The following is a 24501-nucleotide window of genomic DNA, read 5'->3' as shown; positions in this document are numbered from 1 at the left end:
ATAATATATTACTAATGAAACAACATCTTTTTGTTCTGATTTTCTTTTGGCTTCTTTTTTTCAAAAATTTTTCTTATGTGAATTCATATAATAGTTAACCATTTTATTTTTATTTTCTTAAGATTTTATTTATTTGACAGAGAGAGAGAGAGTGAGAGGAGAGAGAGAGAAGCAGGCCCCCTACTGAGCAGGGAGTCTGACAAGGGTCTCAATCTCAGGACCCTGGGATCATGCCCTGAACTGCAGGCAGATGCTTAACTGAGACACCCAGGCACCCCAATAGTTAATCTATTCTAATATTAGAATGTACAGTTCAGTTGTAGTAGTGTAAATTCTATGGTATTTAACCTATCTTTGCAATGTTGTGCATACACCAGCTCTCTCTAGTTTCAAACTTTTCTTCACCCCATAAAACACCTTTACCCATTTGAAGCACAAAACCTTTAACTTTGATGATTTAAAATGTATTTTTTTATTACTTATATTTTTGGTGTCAAATCTAAGAATATATTGCCAATTCCAAGGTCATAAAGATTTATAAATCCCTGTTTTCTTGAAAGAGTTTTATATGAGGCACCTGGGTGGCTCTGTTGGTTAAGTATCTGCCTTCAGCTTAGGTCATAATGCTGGAATCCTAGGATCAAGTCCCATGTTGGGCTCCCTGCTCACTGGGGAGCTTCCCTTTCTCCGTCTGCCCCTCTACTCTGCTTGTATTCTCTCTCTCTCTTGCATTCTCTTTTTCTCTCAAATAAATAAAATCTTTTAAAAAAAGAAAAAAATTAATGAGTTAGCTCTTATGTTTAAGCTATTGATCCATTTTCAGCTAATTTTTTAATTGTTAAGCCAATTTTTATGAAAGAGGGCTTTAATTTTTTTTAAATTCTAATACAATTAATATACAGTGTTATATTAGTTTCAGGTATACAATATGATTCAGCAACTCTATACATTATTCATTGCTTATCACAATACTGTACTGCTAATCCCTTTCACCTATTTCAGCCATCCCCCTACTGACATCTCCCCTGATAATCACCAGTTTATTCTGTGTATTTTAGTCTTTTTTTGTCTCTTTTTTCTTTCTTTGTTTTGTTTCTGAAATTCTACATATGAGTGAAATCATATGGTACTTGTCTTTGACTTATTTCACTTAGCATTGTACCCTCTAGATCCATCCATGTTGTTGCAAAATGGTAAGATTTTATTCTTTTTTATGGCTGAATAATATTCCATTGAATATATATACCACATCTTCTTTATCCCTTCATCTATTTATGGACATTTGGGTTGCTTCTATAATTTGGCTATTGTAAATAATGCTGTAATAAATATAGGGGTACATATATCTTTTTGAATTAGTGTTTTCATATTCTTTGGTTAATTACCAGTAGCAGAATTACTGGATCATATATATGGTCATTCTACTTTTAATTTTTTTAGAGGAAACTCCATATTATTTTCCACAGTGTCTGCAATAGTTCGCATTCCCACCAACAGTGCTGGAAGGTTCCTTTTTCTCCACATCCTCACCAACACTTGTTTCTTTGTTACTGATTTTAGTCATTCTCACAGGTATGAGGTGCTATTTCATTGTGGTTTCTACTTGCATTTCCCTGATAATGAGTGATGTTAAGCATCTCTTCATGTGTTTGTTGGCCATCTGTGAGTCGTCTTTGGAGAAATACCTGTTCATGGGTTTTGCCCATTTCTTAATTGGATTATTTGGTTTTGAGGTGTTGAGTTGTGTATATTCTTTATATATTTTGGATACTAGCCCTTTATTGAATATATCATTTGAAAATATCTTCTTCCATTCAATAGGTTGTCTTTTAGTTCTGTTGATTGTTTCCTTTGCTGTGCAGAAGCTTTGTATTTTGATGTAGTTTATTTTTCCTTTTATTTTCCTTGTATCAGGAGACAAGCATCATGAAAAATGTTGCTGTGACTGATGTTGGGGAAATTACTGCTTGTGCTCTGTTCTGAGGTTTTCTGGTTTCAGGTCTCCTTAATCCATTTTGAGGTTATTTTTGTGTGTAGAGTAAGAAATTGGATCCACTTTCATGAGTTAATTTTTCATATGAAGTGAGATTGAGGGTTTGACTTCATTCTTTTGCATATATTTATCCAGTTTTCCTAGCACCATTTGTTAAAGAAATGTTTCTTTCCCCACAATAGACTTGTCATCCTTGTTGAAAATCAATAGGTCATAGATGTTTAGGTTTATTTCTAGATTCTCAGTTCTATCCCATTGGTCTATATATCTAACCTTGTGTCAGTATTGCAATGATTACTGTAACTTTTTGTTAGTAAGTTTCAAAATGGGGAAGTAATTGTCATAGTTTGTTTTTCATTTCTCCAGAAAGACCATTGAAATTTTGATAGAGGTTGCATTGACTCTGCAGATTGCTTTAAGAAGTTTTGCCATCTTTTAACACTAAATCTTCCAGTCCATGCATGTGGGATGTTATTCTGTTTTAACCCCAGCTGGTTACTGCAGTTGAATTCTGTCACTAACCACCCTGAGTTAGTGTCAGACTCCACAGGTTTTAACTGTTTATCTCACTCTACTTTAGACCAACTGGCTACAAATCTGTTTGGGAAGAAAGTCCCCATGACTGCCCTCCTTGCCAAATTTAATAATTTACTAGAATGACTCTTAGAATTCAGGAAAGCACTATACTCAAAATTAAAACTTTATAGTAAATAATAAGGATACAAATCAGGAATAGTGAAATAAGGAAACATAAGGAAAGTTGGAAAGGAATCCAAGTACAGTTTCTGTAGAATTTCCTTGTGAAATTAAGGGTACATTACCTTTCTGGTTCATCAATGTGTTCATCAGCCAGAAAGTTCTACTGAGCTTCAGCGTCCAGACTTTTTATTGGGGTTCCATTATGTGGCATAAATGATTTATCCCTGACTTAATGATTGAACTCAATCTCCAGTTTCACTTCCTTCTTCCAGAGGTTGGGTAGGTTCATTCTTTCTGGTGACCATCTCTAAGCCTGAAGCTACCTATACAGTCACACCATGAGTTACCTCATTAGCATAAACTCAAGTGTGATCCAATGACAAAGACACTTCTATCACTTGGGAAATTCCAAGAGTTTTAGAAACTATGATCTAGAAACCTGGGACACAGACCAGATAAATTGTTTATAACGTAACAGATATTTATTTAGTGGTTCCTTTTCTCTTGGATTATTTAGCTTTTTATTTATTTTTTATTTTTTTTTGGGGGGGGCCGCGGAGCCCACTGGTGCGCCCGCGCTCCCGCCTTCCCCGCCACCCCTATTTAGCTTTTTATTAATGATTTGAGAAAGATCTTCATATTTTGGGTACTAGGTTTTTGATAAATATTTTATAAATATCTTCTCCATTCTAAGGCTCCTTTCTTTACTCATTGTCATGGATTTATTCATAACTGAGGTGTGAGTCATGTTTGCCTTGTTCTACAACTTTATTTTCTATGTAATTAATATTGCCTGTGGTTTTTTTTTTTTTTTGCCTGTTTTTTAAGTGAGGGTTATGCCTCATTGTCCATATAATATCACTAATTCATACTCAGAGTCTTTCAGAAAATAAATTTCTGGGAATTCTGTCAGTTTCCTGATAGACCGCACTCCTTCAATCCTTTGTCCTTCTCTGTCTACTATTATTCCAAATTTTGCCTTTTTGAATTCTGCGCTCTTCTGTGTTGAGTTGTTATTTCTTAGATTTCATGCCTTCTTGTTTCTTGGTTTACTCCAAGAAAACTTCAAATTATCAAAATTGTTTTTTGGGGTGCCTGGGTGGCTCAGTCAATTAACTATCTGCCTTCAGCTCAGGTCATGATCCCAGAGTTCTGATATCGTGCTCAGTGGGGACTTTGCTCATGTTGGACTTCCTGCTCAGTGGGGACTTTGCTTTTCCCTCTTCCTCTGTCCCTCCCCGCCCCAGCTTATGTGAGTTCGGTCTCTCAAATAAATAAAATCTTTTCAAAATATTGGTTTTTTATATAGGTGGCATGTAAGAATGGATAAATGTGTTAAACTTGTGAGATCTGATAAGGGCTTTTTCAACCAGTACATTGGTTCTTTTGCAGGACAGGAATTCTACATCAAATTACTTTTCTTTTTTTAAGATTTTATTTGTTTATTCATCAGAGACACACACACCCACACAGAGGCAGAGACACAGGCAGAGGGAGAAGCAGGCTCCATGCAGGGAGCCCGACATGGGACTCGATCCCAGGTCTCCAGGGCCACACCCTGGGCTGAAGACAGCGCTAAACTGCTGAGCCACCCGGGCTGCCCGAAATTACTTTTCTTTAGAATTTTGTAGCTATGACTTCTGGCTTAAAATATTATTAAGAACTCTAAAGCCATTTTCATTCCTGCTCTTTTATTTATGCCCTGTTTTTTACTCTTTGGAGCCTTTTATGGTCTTTTCTTTGTTTCTAGTGTCCTAGAACCTAATGTAAAATACATCTCAGTGTGAATCATTTTTATTCTTTTTTTTAAAGATCTTATTCATTTATTTGAGAGAGAGCACCAGCAGGGGGTTATGGGATAGAGGGAGCAGCAGACTCCCCACTAAGCAGGAAGCCCAACGTGGGGCTTATCCCAGGATCCTGGAACAATGACCCAAGCTGAAGGCAGATGTCCAACCAACTGAGCCACCCACCCAGATACCCCAGTCATTTTAATTTTTTATGCTGTCAAGTGAATCCATTAAATGTGGAGATTCATGTCCTTCAGGTATGGAGAATTTCTTAAATGCTACTTTCTAAAACAACCTGTAATTTCTATTTTCTTTGAAAATTTTCTGATATACAGCAAAATTGAAAGAATATTCCAGTGTATATTATATAGTCATCACTTAAGATTGCCTATTCATATTTTGCCACATTTGCTTTATGTGTCTAAACACACACACACACACACACACACTTTTTTTTTTCTTTTTTGCCCTGGAATCATTTGAAAATAAGTTGAGAATATCTGGACATTTTACCTTTAATACTTTTAGCTTGTATTTTATTTTCTTTAAAGATTTATTTATTTATTTATTCATGAGAGGCACAGAGACACAGGCAGAGGAAGAAGCAGGCTCCATGCAGGGAGCCCGATGCGGGACTCAGTCCCTGGACTCCAGGATCACACCCTGGGCGGAAGGCAGGCACTCAACCACGAGCCACTCAGGCACTCCGTGCATTTTCCAAATAACAACAGTGACATAGCAAATCTATGAACATTTATATTAACTCATTAATACCACCTCCAACATTTCATATTCAAGTATTTCCAATGGTTCCCAAAAATGTTCTTTTAGCTGATGTAATGTTTTTTGTTCATTTGCTTGGTCACTTGCTTGATCTAGGATCCAGTCCCTTTAGTCTCTTTTAATCTAGAACAGACTTTCATTGTTTGTTTAATATGACACTGAATGTTTTAGACAATTCAGGACAGTTGTCTTATAGACGGTCTCAACAACCTCCATTTGTCTGATGGCTTTCTCATGGAAATTGAAGGCTTAGATTCAGTGTAAGTATTTAGTAAGCATACTATATAGATGACAGGATGGTGTAGCTTTTATTCTATTACATTGGGAGGCATAGGTTGTTGCACCATTCATGATGCCCAGTTTTATAAATTAAGGTTAAAGGTGGTGAATACTAAATCTTCCCAGTATAAAGGTATATTTTTCCCTTTATAATTAGTAGTCTGTAGAATGATACTGTGAGAACAGTAAATATCCTTTAACTCAACAGCTATTCACTTTCTAGTTTTAGAATTTACTGAGAATCTTTTCCTGAGTCAATAATTAGATTGCTGTTTTCAAAATGATGATTTTTCTGGTTTCTTCATTCCTCCTAGCACACTGCCTGACACTTGGCAGATGCTTAGCACACTTTTAAAAATGATCTCTTTCCATTAGATACTGAGCTGCCTTGCATGACCTTCCAATTTTCATTCATTTTCCATTTCCGTATCTTGCTGTACTTTTTAAAATAAATATTTTATTTATTTATTCATGAGAGACAGAGAGAGAGAGAGAGAGAGGCAGAAACACAGGCAGAGGGAGAAGCAGGCTCTATGCAGGGAGCGTGATGTGGGACTTGATCCCAGGACCCCAGGATCAAGCCCTGAGCCAAAGGCAGATGTTCAACCACTGAGCCACCCAGGTGTCCCCTTGCTCTACTTTTTAAAGAAATGTCTTTCATTTATTCTTTAACCTTTGTAATTGTTTATTTTTATTCCCACTTTATATTTTCATTTCCTAAGATTCTTTTTTTCATCTCATTCCTTTTAGGTTATCCTATATTCCTATCATGTGAAATAATTTCTTGTGTCCCCCTTAGGATATTGATGGTGGTTTCTGAAATTTTTTTTAAATTTTTAAAAAATTTATTTATGATAGTCACAGAGAGAGAGAGAGAGAGAGAGAGAGAGAGAGAGGCAGAGACATAGGCAGAGGGAGAAGCAGGCTCCATGCACCGGGAGCCCGACGTGGGATTCGATCCTGGGTCTCCAGGATCGCGCCCTGGGCCAAAGGCAGGCGCCAAACCACTGCGCCACCCAGGGATCCCTGAAATTTTTTTTTATTATGTAGTTTCTCTTCTAAGTTCTTTGGGATTTGTTCATTTAATCATTTTTTTTAGTTATACATTTTCCTTAAATATGTGATGATTTTTTGCCTTTCTGTATTTTAGAATGGACACTATGAACCTGACCTAACTTTTTGTATGATAACTGGTAAACCTCCATAGGTATGTAGTGCCCCCATTTCTTAAACCTTTCTGGGGGTTCTGCAGGATAAATCCTCCTCCTCTGGGTTTTCTTTATTTTTTGAGTTAAGTTTCACCATTCTTTGGTTTGCTAAGTTAGTCATCTTTTATCTTTATGCTTTCCAACTTGAAAAGCTTTGTTGCTGCTATCGCCTCTTTAACTCTCTTTGCCTTTTTTAAACATCCATTTCATTGGTTTTAGTGAAGCTTTTAAAAGGGCAAGAAAAACTGCATGTGATACACTTGTCCTCCTTGAGAGAAAGTGTATTTCTAGAGAAATCTTGTTTTTAGAAGTTTATTTTTAAGGACAATGAATTTTGAAACTAATTTATTAAATTAGGCATTCATTAAATGTATTTTGGTCTTTTTGCATGTGCCAGAGTTCAAGGTGATTAAAGTAACAGACATTGGTTATTCTTCCTTCCTGAAGGTTGGCTCCACTGTAGCAGACAGACATTAAGCAAACTTTCACATATGAAATTTGTGATTGTAGGAGACAAATGTGTAATCAACCATTACCCAAACAAAATACAAAGAATGGGGCGAAAAAGGTGGGGGAAAATACTTGAGAGATAATGGTGAGATGTGCATAATTAAGATTGGATATTCAGAAAAGATCTTTATTAGGATATGCCACTTAGCAGAGACCTAAACAATGCCCAAGAACTGGTAAGGCCAAGAGAGGGTAGTGGAGAGTGAGTATGGACAAATATGTAGGGTAGATGAAACCATTTTGGGTATGCATGCCAGGAAGCATTACAGTTTAGTGCATTTGAAGCACTGAGAAGACTAGTGTAGCTGTAACTTATTATTGAGGGGAGAGAAGTATCAGGTTGAAGATGCAGGCATGAGGAAGATTACTGATGAATTATTAAGATATTTATTTATTATTATTAAATATTAATAATATATATAATAATTATTTTTAAATCACCAAGGTAAGGAGTACAGGTCTTATCCCAAGGACAGTGGAGAACCCCTGAGGCCTTTTGAACAGAATAGTGCCAGGCTGAAATATCACTCTGGCTGCTAAAGGTAGAAAACTGGAAAGGCAGACAACTAGATAAAATATTGCTTTTATTTCAAATGGAAGATCATTTTGTCCTGGATCATCTATTGACAGTGCAGATGGAAAGAACAATTTCAGGACATATTTAGGCTTACCCAAAACAAACTTACTGTATGAGTGTTATGAGAATGGAGCTCAGATGTTTTCACCTTTGGCGCTTGACGTATTTGCTCAGGGACTTAATTGATGTCTTTAAGTTTATTCCTTTTCCTAGTCCCCTTTTTTGGCATGTAAGTCTTTCAAAATAATAGCTACTGAACACTGTGCAGTTACTTTATAATACTACATAAATATATTATGTGTTATCTCAGAATCATTCAGTAATCATTAGAGCTGGAGTTCAGAATACTTGTCGATCTGCATCCTTGCAATCTGCCAATAGTATCACATTACCTCTATCTGCTCTTCCCTTCTTTCAGACTTTAAAACTAGATTCTCAATTATAGTAGCTTTTGCTGAGTCCCCTATTTTGTTCTCCCAAGATTAGCCTCATAGACTTCCTAGACAAATATGGTTTTATCAAATTTTTATGGATTATGTGGCATAAATAAGCCACATTCTTACCACAGTAGATTCTTCCTTCTGCATTGCTCATTCATCACGTTAATTTTCATCAGAACACTGCCATATCTTCTATTTCCTTCAGATTGTATGCAATTTATGTTGATATGCAATTCATTATTTATCCTAGATTTTTCCTTCTACTTGTGGTTTCTTAATGCTCCAAAAACCCCTAAGAAATGGGTTAAATAGTAATTACCCTCATTTAAAAATGTATATGACACCAGATTGAGGTAGAGCTTAGGCATCTTTATATATATCAAGTTCCCCATGTTTAAAGGGGATTTTTTAGTTAAATCACTATTTAGGAATAACTGACTAATCTGTTTTCCTAAATATCTCCTTGGCCTTCCAGTGTGACTTCTTTTTACTTTTCTTATCTATTTGTCAAATTGCCCAATCATATTTGAGAACTGTATAAACCACTAATTTTTTATGAAAATTAGTTTCAGTTAAGTCTTTTCATTTCTATTATAAAAGTTTTTTTTTCCCAGAACACAAAAAAAGTGAATGTTTGCTTTTATATTTTCTTTCAGACTGTGAATCAAGGTTGAGACCAAGAAATTATTTCTGAAAAAGGATATTTATGGAATAGAATCATCCTGATGAGAGATAATGGAAAGACTTATAAAAAACAGCATTGAGTGTTCAAGTTTCAGAGGTGATTGGGAATGTAAAAGCCAGTTTGAGAGAAAACAGGAATCTCAGGAAGGACATTTCAGTCAAATGATATTTACTTCTGAAGACATGCCCACTTTCAATACCCAGCATCAGAGAATACATACTGATGAGAAACTCCTTGAATGTAAGGAATGTGGGAAGGATTTTAGTTTTGTATCGGTCCTTATTCGACATCAGCGAATTCATACTGGTGAGAAACCTTATGAATGTAAAGAATGTGGCAAGGCCTTTGGTAGTGGTGCAAATCTTGCTTATCATCAAAGAATTCATACTGGTGAGAAACCTTATGAATGTAGTGAATGTGGAAAGGCCTTTGGTAGTGGCTCAAACCTTACTCATCATCAAAGAATTCATACTGGTGAGAAACCATATGAATGTAAAGAATGCGGGAAAGCTTTTAGTTTTGGATCAGGCCTTATTCGACATCAGATAATTCACAGTGGTGAAAAGCCTTATGAGTGTAAGGAATGTGGAAAGTCCTTTAGTTTTGAATCAGCCCTTACTCGGCATCACAGAATTCACACAGGTGAGAAACCTTATGAATGTAAGGATTGTGGGAAGGCCTTTGGCAGTGGTTCAAACCTTACTCAACATCGAAGGATTCATACCGGTGAGAAACCTTATGAATGTAAAGCATGTGGAATGGCCTTTAGTAGTGGTTCAGCCCTTACTCGGCATCAGAGAATTCATACTGGTGAAAAACCATATATATGTAATGAATGTGGGAAGGCTTTTAGTTTTGGATCAGCTCTTACTCGACATCAAAGAATCCACACTGGTGAGAAACCTTATGTATGTAAGGAATGTGGGAAGGCTTTTAATAGTGGCTCAGATCTCACTCAACATCAGAGAATTCACACTGGTGAGAAGCCCTATGAGTGTAAGGAATGTGAGAAGGCCTTTAGAAGTGGTTCAAAACTTATTCAGCATCAAAGAATGCACACTGGTGAGAAACCCTATGAGTGTAAGGAATGTGGGAAAGCCTTTAGTAGTGGTTCAGACCTTACTCAACATCAGCGAATTCATACTGGTGAGAAACCTTATGAATGTAAAGAATGTGGCAAGGCCTTTGGTAGTGGCTCAAAACTTATCCAACACCAGCTAATTCATACTGGTGAAAAACCATATGAATGTAAAGAATGTGGAAAGTCCTTCAGTAGTGGTTCAGCTCTTAATCGGCACCAGAGAATACACACTGGTGAAAAACTCTATGAATGTAAGGAATGTGGGAAGAATTTTGGTTCTGGCTCAAGCCTTACTCAACATCAGAAAATTCATACTGGTGAGAAACTTTATGAATGTAAGGAATGTGGAAAGGCTTTGGGGAGGGGCTCAGAAATTCATCAACATAAAAGAAGTCATACTGGTGAGTAGTTCTGTGAATTAGAAACTTTCTAAGTTAAAAAAAAAAAAGAAACTTTCTAAATTAGAATTATGTGGTTAAGGAAGGACACAGGACATGTAAGAAAATTCATACTAGTGAGAGTCACTACAAATGTAAGTAAGGTACAAACACCTTATTTATGCTTTACCACTTAGTCTGAGAGAATTTTATACAGGAAAAGAAAAACTACTCTTAAGAACTTTATCTGTATTCATTCTTTCATTATTTTGGAAAATTCATACTTGTTAATATTAAAATTAAAAGATTGTGTATTGTATTTTGCCTTTATTTTAAACATTGAAAAATTCAATTGGGGGCTATCCCTGCTACTTTTGTTTACTGATCCATCTGAAAATTATTTTAAATTATTTATTGAGGGTCTAAATTTGCCCTTCTCCCTGTTTCTCATTTGAATGCCATTTATTTAATAGCCATATCTATTTTTGTATTTTTTTATTGCCTGTTTGATGGTAAGTTATATTTTTATACATATAAAGCATGGATATCAGGTCAGTCTTTGTTTTCTAAATTTGCATATATGTGTTTGTATCTGTGTTCCATTTTGTTTGTGTTAAGCTACTATTTTAAGTATCCTTTAATATCTTATGGATCTGTATCTTTTGTTTTGGAAGATTGTTTTACTTTTATAAAGTTTATACTCTTTTTACAAAACAGTTCCTCTCTATATTAATGTAGATATGAACAAAAAATAGTAAGTAAGTAAGGTACAAACACCTTATTTGTAATCATACCAATCATAGACAATCATTGTCAAACTTTTGTAGTAAACCCTTTAAGACTATGTCATTGTTTTTGAAAGAAAGTGTGATTATGCTATACTATAACCAGCCTTTAATTCTTTGTAAATATGTTGTTACTCTTCTATTGGCTTGAAACTATTCACCTGTCTTTTTCAAACCCCTATTTTTGTCAAATATTGAAAATTCTGCCATTATAAAGAGTTACCTTAATGGCCCCTTTTGAATGTGTCTTCTTTATTTTTTATTGTTCATTTCAGAGAAAATGTATGGGGTCTCTTCTGGATTTTAATGATTTGTGCTATAATCTGTAAGCGCTGCTTCCCTTGACCAACATTTATGACCCCAGTTATTTCCCCAAAATTAACCAACGTACTTATTCTTCCAGCTCCTTTTATATGCATATATAATGTGCTTTTGGTAATGTGGGCATAATCAGCTCACTTCAGAGGCTTGTTATGTGGATTCTACAGTTGTGCCTATCACATAATAAAACTTGCTTAGTGTTAGCCTTCGTCATTATTATCTTTTCAATTTTGTTATTTATGGAAAAGCTTTTAACTAGTATTCATGTTTTATTGAACATCAAAGACATTATAATGGGAAAAAAGACACTTATGTAAATTAGTATAAGAAAGTTTGACCAACATTTATTTCCTATTGACAAGAGATAATTCATTGTAAAGAAAAATATGAAATGATAAAGTGTAAGAAGGCAAAATTCATACTGAGGTGAGAATAAACATTCTTCATAGAAATTTGAGTTTTGAGGAATGACCTCAGCATCATGGCAGCATAAGATGCCCACCTTCATTTGGCCCCCCACAATTAACAAGTAGAAGTGCCTCTGTGGTTCTCGTGGGATCTAACACCATAAGCTAAGGGACCTGAGAGGAGTCTCACCCGCATTGAGTAATAAGCTGACAGTCCTTGATACAGACTATGGAACTAGCAGGAGTCAACCAGCCCAAGCCCGTCTTGGCTGTATTCAGGGCAAATCTGGAGAGTGCTGATTTGAGTAGACACTCACAAATGAGAGAGCCTTTGTAGAACTCTAGATATCCTGAGGAGATATACTAGCACTCTATTGGCAAAAAAAAAAAAAAGAGGGGGTGAGTTGAATTTTACTAAGGCCACTCCTTCCCCAGGGCGGCACACTATGGAGCTGAACTACCCAGTGATGATTTCTTCCATGGGGAAAAACAGTGAGTGATTGCCCAATTTCCCTACATGTATAGGATGCTGCAGAACTGCTTCTCTCTTGCAGCACCCACAGCATTGAGGCAGTACCTGCATGACTTGGGGGAGGGAAGAGATCAGGATATAAGAATATCAGAGTGTATTAAAGGAATACAATTCCTACTGGCTGCATTCAGGACTCCAGCAGGAAGCCCATCACAAGCTGCTGGGAAAACCTTGCACAAGGATCCCTCACATGGCTTGCATGCACCCCCAATGCCCCAATCCACAGTTACTCTAATTCTTTAGCTAACTCTGTGTATGCCCCCAAGTATGGGCATAAGGGCCAGTTTTGGTAGACAGCATGCAGAAAACAGGCCAGAGTCTGTGGCAAGGGAGAAATCACAAACTTGAGCTGTAGTATTATCTTAGGAAAAACCAAAGAGGTTTCCAGCAGCCAGCCTGGTGAGTTGTAAGGTTGAGAGACAATGAATAAGCTTAAAATTTCTGCCACATGGGGACAAGAAGCATGGAGTACATGTATTCCTATAAGGACAGAGAAAGCCTCAGTTATGGACTGATTAAAAAGTATCTGACCTGAAGGCAACTAGAAATGTTTGGAGGAGATGACTACTTCAAATGAGAAACCAGCAATGCAAAACTCCAAGAAACACAAGGAATCAATGAAACATAGCATCACAAGATCTAAATAGTCCTCTAATAACTGAACTCAAAGACACTGAATTCTGTGATTTGCCTGACAATTCAAATTAGCTGTTTTAAAGAAACTCAATGAGCTACAACAAAACATAGAACTTAACAAGCCAGGATAACAACACATGATAAAATGAGAAATTCAACAGAGAAATCATAACAAACCAAACAAATCTGGAGCTGAAGAATTAACGAAATGAGAAATGCAATAGAGAACATCAACAGAAGAATAAACCAAGCAAATATAAAACCAGAGAGATACAAGATAAGGGCTGTGAAATACTCTTGTCAAAGGAGAACAACAAAAACAACAACAAAAAAGGATGAAAGAGAATGAAGAAAGCCTACAAGATGTATGGGACACCATAAAATAAACAAGACTATAAAAAATGATTTGTTAATTCAGAATATAAAGAGAATTTAAAAAAATAGTAAAATTAAAAACACAAAAGGGGGCAGTAAAAGAGTAGAATTTTTGTGTGTGATTAAAGTTGCTATCTATCAGCTTAAAATGGATTATTTTATAAGATTTTTTAAAGATTTATTTACTTTAGAAAGAGAGCAGGGAGGAGGGGCAAAAGGAGAGGGAGAGAAAGAATGCTCAAGCAGACTTCTCAGTGTGGGCCTGACACAGGGCTCAATCCCAGGACCCCAAGATTATGACCTGAGCTGAAATCAAGAGCCAGCTGCTTAACGGACAGCGCCACTTAGGTGCCCCTGTAAGATGTTTTATATTTTTTTGTTGTTTCACAATAACCACAAAGCAAATATCTATCAGATTCACAGAAGATAAAGTAAGGGGAATTGGAATGTTTCCTCTTTCATTTCTGATTTTATTTGGATCCTTTTGCTTTTTTTCTTATTCTAGATAAAGCTTTGTCAATTTTATCTTTCAAAAACAGATCTTGGCTTTGCTAATCTTTTCTATTCTTTACTAATCTCTATTTCAACTCTGTTCTTTGTTATTTCCTTCTGCTAACTTTGGCCTTAGTCTGTTCTTTTTCTAGTTCCTTGACATTTAATGTTATTGTAAATCTTTCATTTTTCCTTATATATGCATTTATTGCTATAAACTTCCAAGAACTGCTTTTTAAAATTTTAAACTTTTTTTTAAAAACTTATTTGTTATTAAACTTATTAGAGACAGAGAAAGAGAGAGCACACACAGAGGGAGAGGGAGAAGCAGACTCCCTGCTGAACAGGGAGCCCAATGCAGGGCTCGATCCCAGGACCCTAGGATCATGACCTAAGCCAAAGGCAGACACTTAACTGACTGAATCATCCATTCCAACTGATACCACAGCAATACAAAGGATCAAAAGAGACTGCTATGAACACTTGTATGCTAACAAATTGGATAATCTAGAAGTGGATAAATTTCCAGAAACATATGACCTATCAAGACTGAATTTTGAAGGAATAAAAAATCTAGACAGACCAATTACAATACTTGTAAGGTGATTCAATCAGTAACCGAAAATTTCCAAAGAAGAAAAACCAAGCACCAGATGGTTTTACTGTTGATTTTTATCAAACATTTAAAGAATTAATGCTAATTCTTCTCAAATTTTCAAAAATTGAAAAGGAAGGAACACTCCCAAGGTTAACCTAACTTTGATGCTAAAACTAGACAATGACACTAAAAGAAAACATTACAAAGCAATAATCTTGATGAATATAAATGCAAAAATTCTCAATATTAGCATTGAATTCAGTAGGGCATTAAAAGAATCATACACCATGATCAAGTGGGATTTATCCCTGAGATACAAGGATAGTTTCACATATAGAAATCAATAATTGTGGTATGCCACATTAATAGAATGAAAAATAAAAATCGTATGATCATCTCAACAGGTGCAGAAAAGCATCGACAAAATACAACATCTTTTCATGGTAAAAGAACTCAACAAATTTGGATATAGAAGGAATGTCCTCAAACAATAAAAGCCAAATATGGCAAAAGCCAAATATGGCAAACTTGACAGTGAAAGGGGGAAAGCTTTCCTTCCAGTTTGGGAATAGCACCAGGATGTCCACTCTCACCACTCTGATTCAACATAGTAGTGGAATTTCTAGCCAGGGCAAAGATATGAGAAAATAAGTATAAGGCATCCAGATTGGAAGAGAAGAATAGAGTTTTCTCTGTTTAGATGATATGATCTTATATATAGAAAATCCTAAGGACTCCACCTTGAAACTGTTAAGAGCTAATAAAAATAATAAAGTAGGATACAAAATCAACATGCAGAAATGAGTTGTGTTTCTGTACACTAGCAACAAAATACCTGAAAAAGAAATTTTAAAAAATAGTATTCGCAATAGCGTATAGGTACATAGAACAATAGGTATATAGAAAACAGAAATAATAAAATATGTAGAAATAAACGTAACCAATGAGGTGAAAGATCTGTGTGGTAAAAACTATAAGACTTTGATTCAAGTAATTGAAGAAGACACAAATAAGAGACATCTCATGTTCATGGATCAGAAAAATTATTATTGTTAAAATGACCTACCCAAAGCCATCTATGGGTTCAATGTCATCTCTGTCAAAAATCAACTGGCATTTTGCACAGAAATATAAAAATAATCCTAAAATTTATATGGAGCCATAAAAGACCATGAATAGCACAGGTACTCCTGAGTAAGCAGAACAATGATGATGGCATCACACTGCCTAATTTCAAACTACACTATAAAGGTATAGTAACTAAAACTGGTTGGTACTGGCATAAAAATGGACATATAGTCCAATGAAACAGAATTGAGAATCCAGAAGTAAACCCTTACATATACAGCCAGCCAATATTTAACAGAGGAGCCTAGAGTATTCAGTGGGGAAAAGATAGTTTCTTCATTAGATGGTGTTGGGAAAACTGGATATTCACATGGAAAAAAATGAATTGGACCCATATTTGTACTACTCACAAAAATTATCTTGAAATGGATTAAAGATTTAAACATAAGAACTAAAACCCTAACATATGAATAAAATATAAGAAAAACCTCTTTGACGTTGGTCTTGGCAATGATTACTTGTGTATGACACCAAAAGCACAAACAACAAAAGCGAAAATAAATATGTGGTACTAAATAAGTAAAATTTTCCTGCATAGCAAAAGAAACCATCAACAAAATGAAAAAGCAACCTATGGAATGGGAAAAAAAAAGTATTTACAAATCATATTTCAAAATGGTTTAATATTCAAATACATAAACTCATACAACTCAGTAGCCAAAAAAACCCCAAAAAACAAAAAACAATAAACAAAAAAACCCACCAAAACCAAAAAACAATAAATCTAACTTAAAAATTGGGCAAAATTGAAGACACACTTTTCCAAAGAATACATGCAATAGGTAATAGGTATATGAAAAGGTATTCAATTCAATATCACTAATCATCAGGGAAATACAAATCAAAGCCACAATGAGATATTCCCTCACACCTGTTAGGATGGCTATTATCAAGAAGTCCAGAGTTAGCAAGTGTGGTTGAGGATGTAGAGAAAATTAAATCCTGTGCACTGTTGTGGAAATGTAGATTTGTACAGCTACTATGAAAAAAACAGTATGGAAGTTCCTTTAAAAATTAAAAATAAAACTTTATATAATCCAGCAATTCCACTTCTGGGTATGTATCCAAAGGAAATAAAAACAGATATCAATGAAATATATACTTCTGCATTCTTTTTTTAAATGCTATATTTCATTTTTTAATGTTATATTTATTTTTTGTTTCAAGTTTTTGTTTAAATCCTAAGTTATTTAACGTATAGTGTAATATTAGTTTGAGGAATAGAATTTGGTGATTCGTCACTTACATGTAAACATCCAGTGTTCATCACAGTAAATGCCCTCTTTCATATCCATCACCCATATAGCCCATCACCCCACCCACCCACCTCCCCTCTAGCATTCCTCAATTTGTTCTCTATACTTAACAGCATCATTTTCCTCTCTCTCTCTTCCTTTCTCCTATGTTCATCTGTTTTGTTTCTTAAATTCCACGTATGTACACTTCCATATTTTTGCAGCATTATTTATAATAGCCAAGATATGGAAACAACCTAAATTGGTCAATGGATGAATGGGTAAAGGAGAAGTTATATATATGAATGTGTTCAAAAAGGAAATCTTGCTACTTGTGACAGCTTATATCAACTCTGAGGGGATTATGCTAAGTGAAATAAGCCAGAGAAAGAAAAATATTATAGGATATCACTTGTATGTCGAATCTGAAATAGGTGAACTCATAGAAACAGTATAGTGGTTGTTACCACAGGATGGTGGGGGATATGGGGAGATGCTGGCCAATTCTTTTTTTTTTTTAATTTTTTATTTATTTATGATAGGAACACAGTGTGAGAGAGGCAGAGACACAGGCAGAGGGAGAAGCAGGCTCCATGCACCGGGAGCCTGACGTGGGATTTGATCCCGGATCTCCAGGATTGCGCCCTGGGCCAAAGGCAGGCGCCAAACTGCTGCGCCACCCAGGGATCCCGATGCTGGCCAATTCTAATCACATTTTACTTATAAGATGAATAAGCTTTTGGGATCTAACGTACAGCATGGTGACTAAATACTGTATTAAATACTTGAAAGATGCTGAGTGATAGTAAATGTCTCAATAACTGCAAAAAAGAAATGGTAATTATATTACATGATGGAGGTATTAGCTAACACTATGATGCTAATCATTTTGCAACATGCATATCATCAACATGTACACCTTAAGCAGAATTATAGTCAATTATATTAATAAAGCTGGAATTAAATTTAAAAATTTAAAAGCTATACTAAAAGTCAAATACCTTGATAGGGAGAAATTATATTTTATGTCTACGTGTGTGGCCTTTATTATGTTGAGGTATTTCTTCACTATACCTCCTTCATTAAGAATTTTTATCATAAATGGACGTTGAATTTTGTCAAATGTTTTTTCTGTACCTGTTGGGATGATTATATGATTTTTATCCTTTATTTTGCTAATGTGGGTTTCTCATTAATTTGTGGGTGTTTAAGCTATTCTTGCATCCATGGAGTAAATCCCATTTGGTTGTATTTGTGAATTTTCCAGTTTTCTTCTTATAATTGATTTCTAGTTTCGTATCATTGTGGTCAGAAAAGATGCTTGATATGATTTCAGTCTTCTGAAATTTATTAAGGGTTGTATTGTAGCCTACAATATGATCCTGAGAATGTTTCGTTTGTGCTTGAGAAGAATGTGAAGTCTGTTTCTTTTGAAGGGAATGTTTTGTGTATGTCTGTTAAGTCCATCTGGTTTATGTTTAAATACTTAATCCTTTTTCAGTTAATTTTTTTGTTTATGGTGTGAAACAAAGGTCCAATTTCATTTTTTTGTGTGTGTCGATAACCAATTTTTCCAACACCACTTATTGAAGGGCCTATCCTTTCCCCATGTTGTATTGGTGCCCTTCTCAGAGATTACTTGGCCATATATGTGAGGTTTATGTCTGGGCTATTCTATCCCATTGGTTTATGCACATGTTCTTGTGCTGGTACCATACTGTTTTGATTACTGTAACTTTGTAACATGTTATAAAGTCAGGGCACTTAATATCTCCTGCTTTGTTGTTCTTGCTTAAAAATGCTTTCACTGTTCAGGGTTTTTTTTCTGTGATTTTAAATGAATTTTAATTTTTTTCCTATTTCTGTAAAAAGAAATGCCATTGGTATTTTGATAGAGATTGCATTGGATCTGTAATTTCTATGTATTTATAAATTTTCCCATTTTATTTCCATTATTGATAAATGGTTTTATTCTGTTGTGATATGGAAAGATACTTGGAATAATTTCCAATCTTCTTAAATTTATTAAGACTTGTTTTATGACTGCATGTGATATACTGAATAATGTTGCATATATGCTTAAGAAGAATGAGTAGTAATCTGCTGATTACTTGAGTGGAATACTCTATATATGAGTGTTAGATTCATTTAGTCTATTTTGTTGTTTAGTTCTACATTTCTTATTGGTTTTCTGTTTGGATGATCTATTCGCTAGTGACAGTGGGATTTTGAAGCTTCCTATGATTATTGTATTGCTGTTTTCCTTTTAGATCTGTCAATGTTGGCTTTATACATTTAGGTGCTTTGTTATTAGGTGCATGTATATTTATAATTGTTATGTATTCTTGTTGAATTTTTCCTTTTATCATAATATGACACTTTGACTTTTGTGAAGATTTGTGACTTAGGGTTGTTTTTTTTTTTTATAAAAGTAAAGCCACCCCTGCTTTCTTTTGTTCCATGTGCATAAAACATCTTCTCTGCCTCACATTTTCAGCCAATGTGTCCTTAATTCTGAAGTATTTTACAGACAGCATTTGTTTGGGTCTTGTTTATGGTTTTGGGTTTTTTTTTTCAGTCTGTTTTTTCAGCCACTCTATGTCTTTTGACTGGGGAGTTTAGTCCATTTACATTTAAATTAACTATTAATAAGTAGGAACTTATTTTAATTTTGTTAGTATTTTATCAGTTTTGTAGTTCTCTTGTTCCTCTCTTCCTTTTTTTTGTTTTCTTCATTATAGTTTGATGACTTTTTGTACTGATATGTTGTGATTCTTTTCCTTTGTTTTGTTTATCTAAGTTTTTCATTTGTAGTTACCATGAGGCTTGAATAAAATAATTTATAGTTATGACAGCTATTTTAAGCTATCAATTTAATTTCAATTGCATACATAAGCTATACACTTTATTTCCCTCCACATACACACATTATGTAATTGTTTTTCAATTTTTTTATATTGTATTTTAATTAGCAGATTTTTCTGGTTATGGTTATTCTTAATACTTACATCTTAAACTTTTTATTGGTGTTAAAATATATGTGGCACAATTACAGTATTGCAATATTTTGTCTTTGTCTTTACCAGTTAGATTTATGTTTCCATATGCTTTCTTTTAAAAATAAATAGTTTCAGAGGTAGAATTCAGTGATTCATCAGTTGCAAATAACACCCAGTGCTCATTACATCAAGTGCCTTCCTTAATCCCCATCACCCAATTACTCCATCCCTCCACCCATCTCCCTTCCAGCAGCCCTGTTTGTTTCCTATACCTAAGAGTCTCTTATGGTTTGTCTCTCTCTGTTTTCATTTTATTTTATTTTTCCTTCCCTTCCCTTCCCCTATGTTCATCAGTTTTGTCTTTTAAATTCCACATATGAATGAAATCACATGGTATTTGTCTTTCTCTGACTGATTTATTTCATTTAGCATAATATCCTCTACTTCCATCCATGTCATTGCAAATGCAAGATTTCATTCTTTTTGGTGGCTGAGTAATATTCCATTGTGTGTGTGTGTGTATCACACTTATATATATAAGTATATATACAAAGTATATATACACCACACTTTATCCATTCATCTATTGATGGACATCCATTTGCAGGTATATCTCATATATATATATATATATATATATATATATATATATATATATATCACTTTATCCATTTATCTATTGAGGGACATCCATTTGCAGGTTTTTGTGTAGTCATAAATTTTTACCTCTTTTGTGTAAATACCTAGAAGCCCAAATTCATCATATGTTAAAAATATGTTTAGTTTTATAAGAAACCACCAAACTGGGATCCCTGGGTGGTGCAGCGGTTTGGCGCCTGCCTTTGGTCCAGGGCGCGATCCTGGAGACCCGGGATCGGATCCCACGTCGGGCTCCTGGTGCATGGAGCCTGCTTCTCCCTCTGCCTGTGTCTCTGCCTCTCTCTCTCTCTCTCTGTGACTATCATAAATAAATAAAAAAAATTTAAAAAAAAAGAAACCACCAAAGTATCTGAACCATTTTGCATTTCCACTAGTAATGAATGAAAGTTTCTGTTACTTTCCATCCTCATCAGCATTTGGTGTTGTCAGTGTTTAAGATTTTGGCAATTCTAATAAGTGTGTACTGGTATCTTGTTGTTATTTTAATTTGCATTTCCCTGTTGACTTATGATGTAGAGCATTATTTTATGGGCTTATTTTCTATCTGCATATCTTCTCTAATGAGATTTTTATTCAGGTTTGTCCATTAAAATTTTTAAAAATATTTTATTTATTTATTTATTCATGAGAGGCACAGAGAGTGGCAGAGACATAGGCAGAGGGAGAAGCATGGGAAGCCCAATGCAGGACTTGATCCCAGAACACTGGGATCATGCCTGAGTTGAAGGCAGATGCTCAACCACTGAGCCACCCAGGCATCCTTTGGCCCATTTTTAAAATGTGGTTGTTTATTTTCCTATTGAGTTTAAAGTATTTTAAAAAATAGTCTGGATAATAGTCTTTTATCAGAAGTGTCTTTTACAAATGTCTTCTCCCATTCTGTGGCTTTGTTCTAATTCTCTTGAGATTGTCTTTCAGATAATAAGAGTTTTTAATTTTAATGAAGTCCAGTTTATCAATTATTTCTTTCATAAATCACGCCTTTGGTGTTGCTGGAAAGTCATCACCAAACCCAGAGTCTTCTAGATTTTCTACTATATTAACTTATAGGAGTTTTATAGTTTTGTATTTTACATATAAATCTATTGCCCATGTTTTAGTAATTTTTGTGCAAGATGCTCTGTTTAGATTCATTTTTGCATGTGGATGTGCAGTTTTTCCAGCACCATTTATTGAAAAGTCTGTCTTTGGTCCATTATATTGCCTTTGCTACTTTCTCAAAGATCAGTGATTATATACAATTGTTTCTGGACTATTTTGTTCTATTGATCTTTTTGTACTGAATAAATTTGACCTGTAACATTGCCTAGGGTTAAGGTGTACAGTGTATTATTTTCATACATTTATATATTATAATATGGCTAATGTAGCAGTATTTTTCACATTATATAATTATAGTACAATATTATTATCTATATTCATTATATCATGCATTGGGTTCTATGGCTTATTTACTACTGACTGCAAGTTTGTGCCCTTTAGTATCATTGTTCATATCCACGTCCACCATCCCCTTGTACCCATTTTACTCTGTTTTTTACACATTTAGTTTTTTTAGATTCCATATATAAGTGATAATATACAGTACTTGTCTTTGACTTATCTCGCTTAGAATAGAAGGATATCCTCCTTTCTCATGACTGAATAATATTCCTTTGTGTATATGAACCACATCTTTTCTATCTGGTTATCCATTGAGGGGTATTCAAGTTGGTTCCGTATCTTGGCTATTGCAAATAATGATCTGATAAACATGGGATTGTATATATGCAGTCAAAATTCTGTTTTCTTTTCCTTTGGCTATATACCTAGAAGTGGAATTGCTGGATCATATAGTAAATCTATATTTAATTTTTTGAGGAACCTCCATATTGTTTTCCAAAGTAGTTGAATCAATTTACACACCCACCAGATTTTTGTGTATGTTCATCAGGGATATTGGTCTGTAGTTCTCTTTTTTAGTGGTATCTTTATCTGGTTTTGGTATCAGGGTAATGCTGATCTCATAGAATGAATTTGGAAGCTTTCCTTCCTCTTCCGTTATTTGGAATAGTTTGAGAAAAATAGGTATTAATTCTTTTTAAAATGTTTGATAGAGTTCATCTGTGAAACTGTCTGGCCCTGGACTTCTGTTTGTTGGGAGACTTTTGATTACTAATTCAATTTATTTTCTGGTAATCAGTCTATTCAGATTTTCTACTTATTTCTGATTCAGTTTTGGGAAGTTCATCCTTCCTTCCTTCCTTCCTTCCTTCCTTCCTTCCTTCCTTCCTTCCTTCCTTCTCTCTTTTTCTTTCTCTCAGTCTTTCTTTTTCATTCCTTTTTTAACCCTTTATCTCTGTGGTAAGGGTCTCATCAATGTCTTCTTTTCTCATGCCTAGTAATATCCTTATGATTGTTGCTTTAAATTCTATATCAGGTATATTATTTATATCTGTTTCATATACATCTCTTGCCCTGGCTTCATCTTGTTCTTTTATTTGGGATAAATTCCTCCATCTTTGCTTTTTGTCTAGGTCTCTGCCTTCTTGTGTGTGTTAGAAAGCCTCACTGTGTGTCTCTCATGAATAAATAAATAAAATCTAAAAGAAAAAAGAAAGCCAGTTATGTTTCCTGATCCTGAAAGTAATGACTTTCTGAAAAAGGTCATGTAGTGCTTAAGGCCTGGTGCTTCAGGGAGGTCTCTGATGTGTGCTTTGTATGCTTTGTTATTATGTTTTGATTGCTCTGTCCTTCAGCCCAGACGTCTGCAGAGGCTCTCCTTGCATGCTGTGCTGTGAGCCATTTGGCTCTTGGCCTGATGAGTTTTAATTAGATGTGTTCTGGTGTGCTTGTGAAATCCAACCTGACTCACCTCCACCAGAACTGATGTCCTGCAGAATTCTCTGTTTGGGAGACATGGTGTGGTCAGGGGTTTATGCTGGTCTTCTGAGGAAAGGTCCTGCCACACTGGAACTGAGGCAGGAATGACTGAGAAGGGCAGTCCCTTCAGAGCAGAGGGGGGTAAGTCTTGGTATTTTCAAGTTAGGCAGCCAGTGGTGGAGCTGCGCTGCTTCCTGCAGGTGGCTCTATGTTTATACTGAGGGGACAGGGAGGTAAATGGTACTGGCCATTTGTTTACAGAGAGGTGTCTCTGTGAACACTCTCATTGATACACTCTGAGAAGAGTAAATAATCTCCTAACTCTGTGCCCCAGGTGTTCCTCAAATCGCTGTTTCCATGCTGTCTATCCCTGGATTGTCTGCCTTCTCTCTAGGAGCAGCACAGTGCCCTCCAGGCTCTATCCCAGCCAAGGCTGCTGACTTTTAAAACTCCAGGCTTTATGCCCCATTGATTGCAAGAACTCCAGTAGTTCAGCCCTCTTATTTTCTAAGCTAACGGTTTTGGGGAAACTTTCTCCTTGTGTGTTCCCTTATGTGTTCCTCTCTCACCCTTATCTATGGCCATGGCTCCCTCCCCTCTGCAGAACCAGTGATCTATTTCTCCCATGAAGCATGTCCCCACATTTCCTACCTTCTTCAAGGTGGCCTCTTTTCTCCCTTTAGTTGTGTAGTTTGTCCTGTCAGTCTTCAGGTTGATTTCTGGGGTAGTTAGAATGATCTGATAGTTATCTACTTGTGTTCATGGGACAAATTGAGCCTAGGATCCTCCTACTGTGCTGCCATCTTCCCCTGTCTGTGAGTGTTTTATCACAAATGAGTGTTAGATTTTGTTGAATGCTTTTACTGCATATATTGATCATGTGATTTTTATTTTTTCGTCTGTTCATGTGGTGGATCACATTAATTTATTTTCAAAGGTTGAGCCCACCTTTTGTATTTGGGATAAATCCCATTTTGTCATGGTGTGAATAATTATTTTTATATATTCTTGGATTCAATTGCTATTGTTTTGTGAGGATTTTTACATCC

General features: G+C 35.3%; 1 protein-coding gene across 1 annotated transcript in view; it reads left to right on the top strand.

Moving 5' to 3' along the window:
- The window catches only part of LOC121479219 (zinc finger protein 850-like), a 46985-nt gene that overhangs the window by 8349 nt on the left and 14135 nt on the right, over positions 1–24501 (top strand). The window contains exon 3 of the mRNA XM_041734687.1: positions 8936–10446. Coding sequence (XP_041590621.1) covers positions 9015–10446 — 1432 coding nt within the window. The 5' untranslated portion in view covers positions 8936–9014. The remainder of the gene's footprint in view (positions 1–8935; positions 10447–24501) is intronic.

The sequence above is a fragment of the Vulpes lagopus genome, chromosome 2 (assembly GCF_018345385.1).
Source record: "Vulpes lagopus strain Blue_001 chromosome 2, ASM1834538v1, whole genome shotgun sequence".
Lineage (NCBI taxonomy): Eukaryota > Metazoa > Chordata > Mammalia > Carnivora > Canidae > Vulpes > Vulpes lagopus.
Note: the sequence above shows the minus strand (reverse complement) of the source record. Positions and strands in the feature narration are given on the sequence as shown.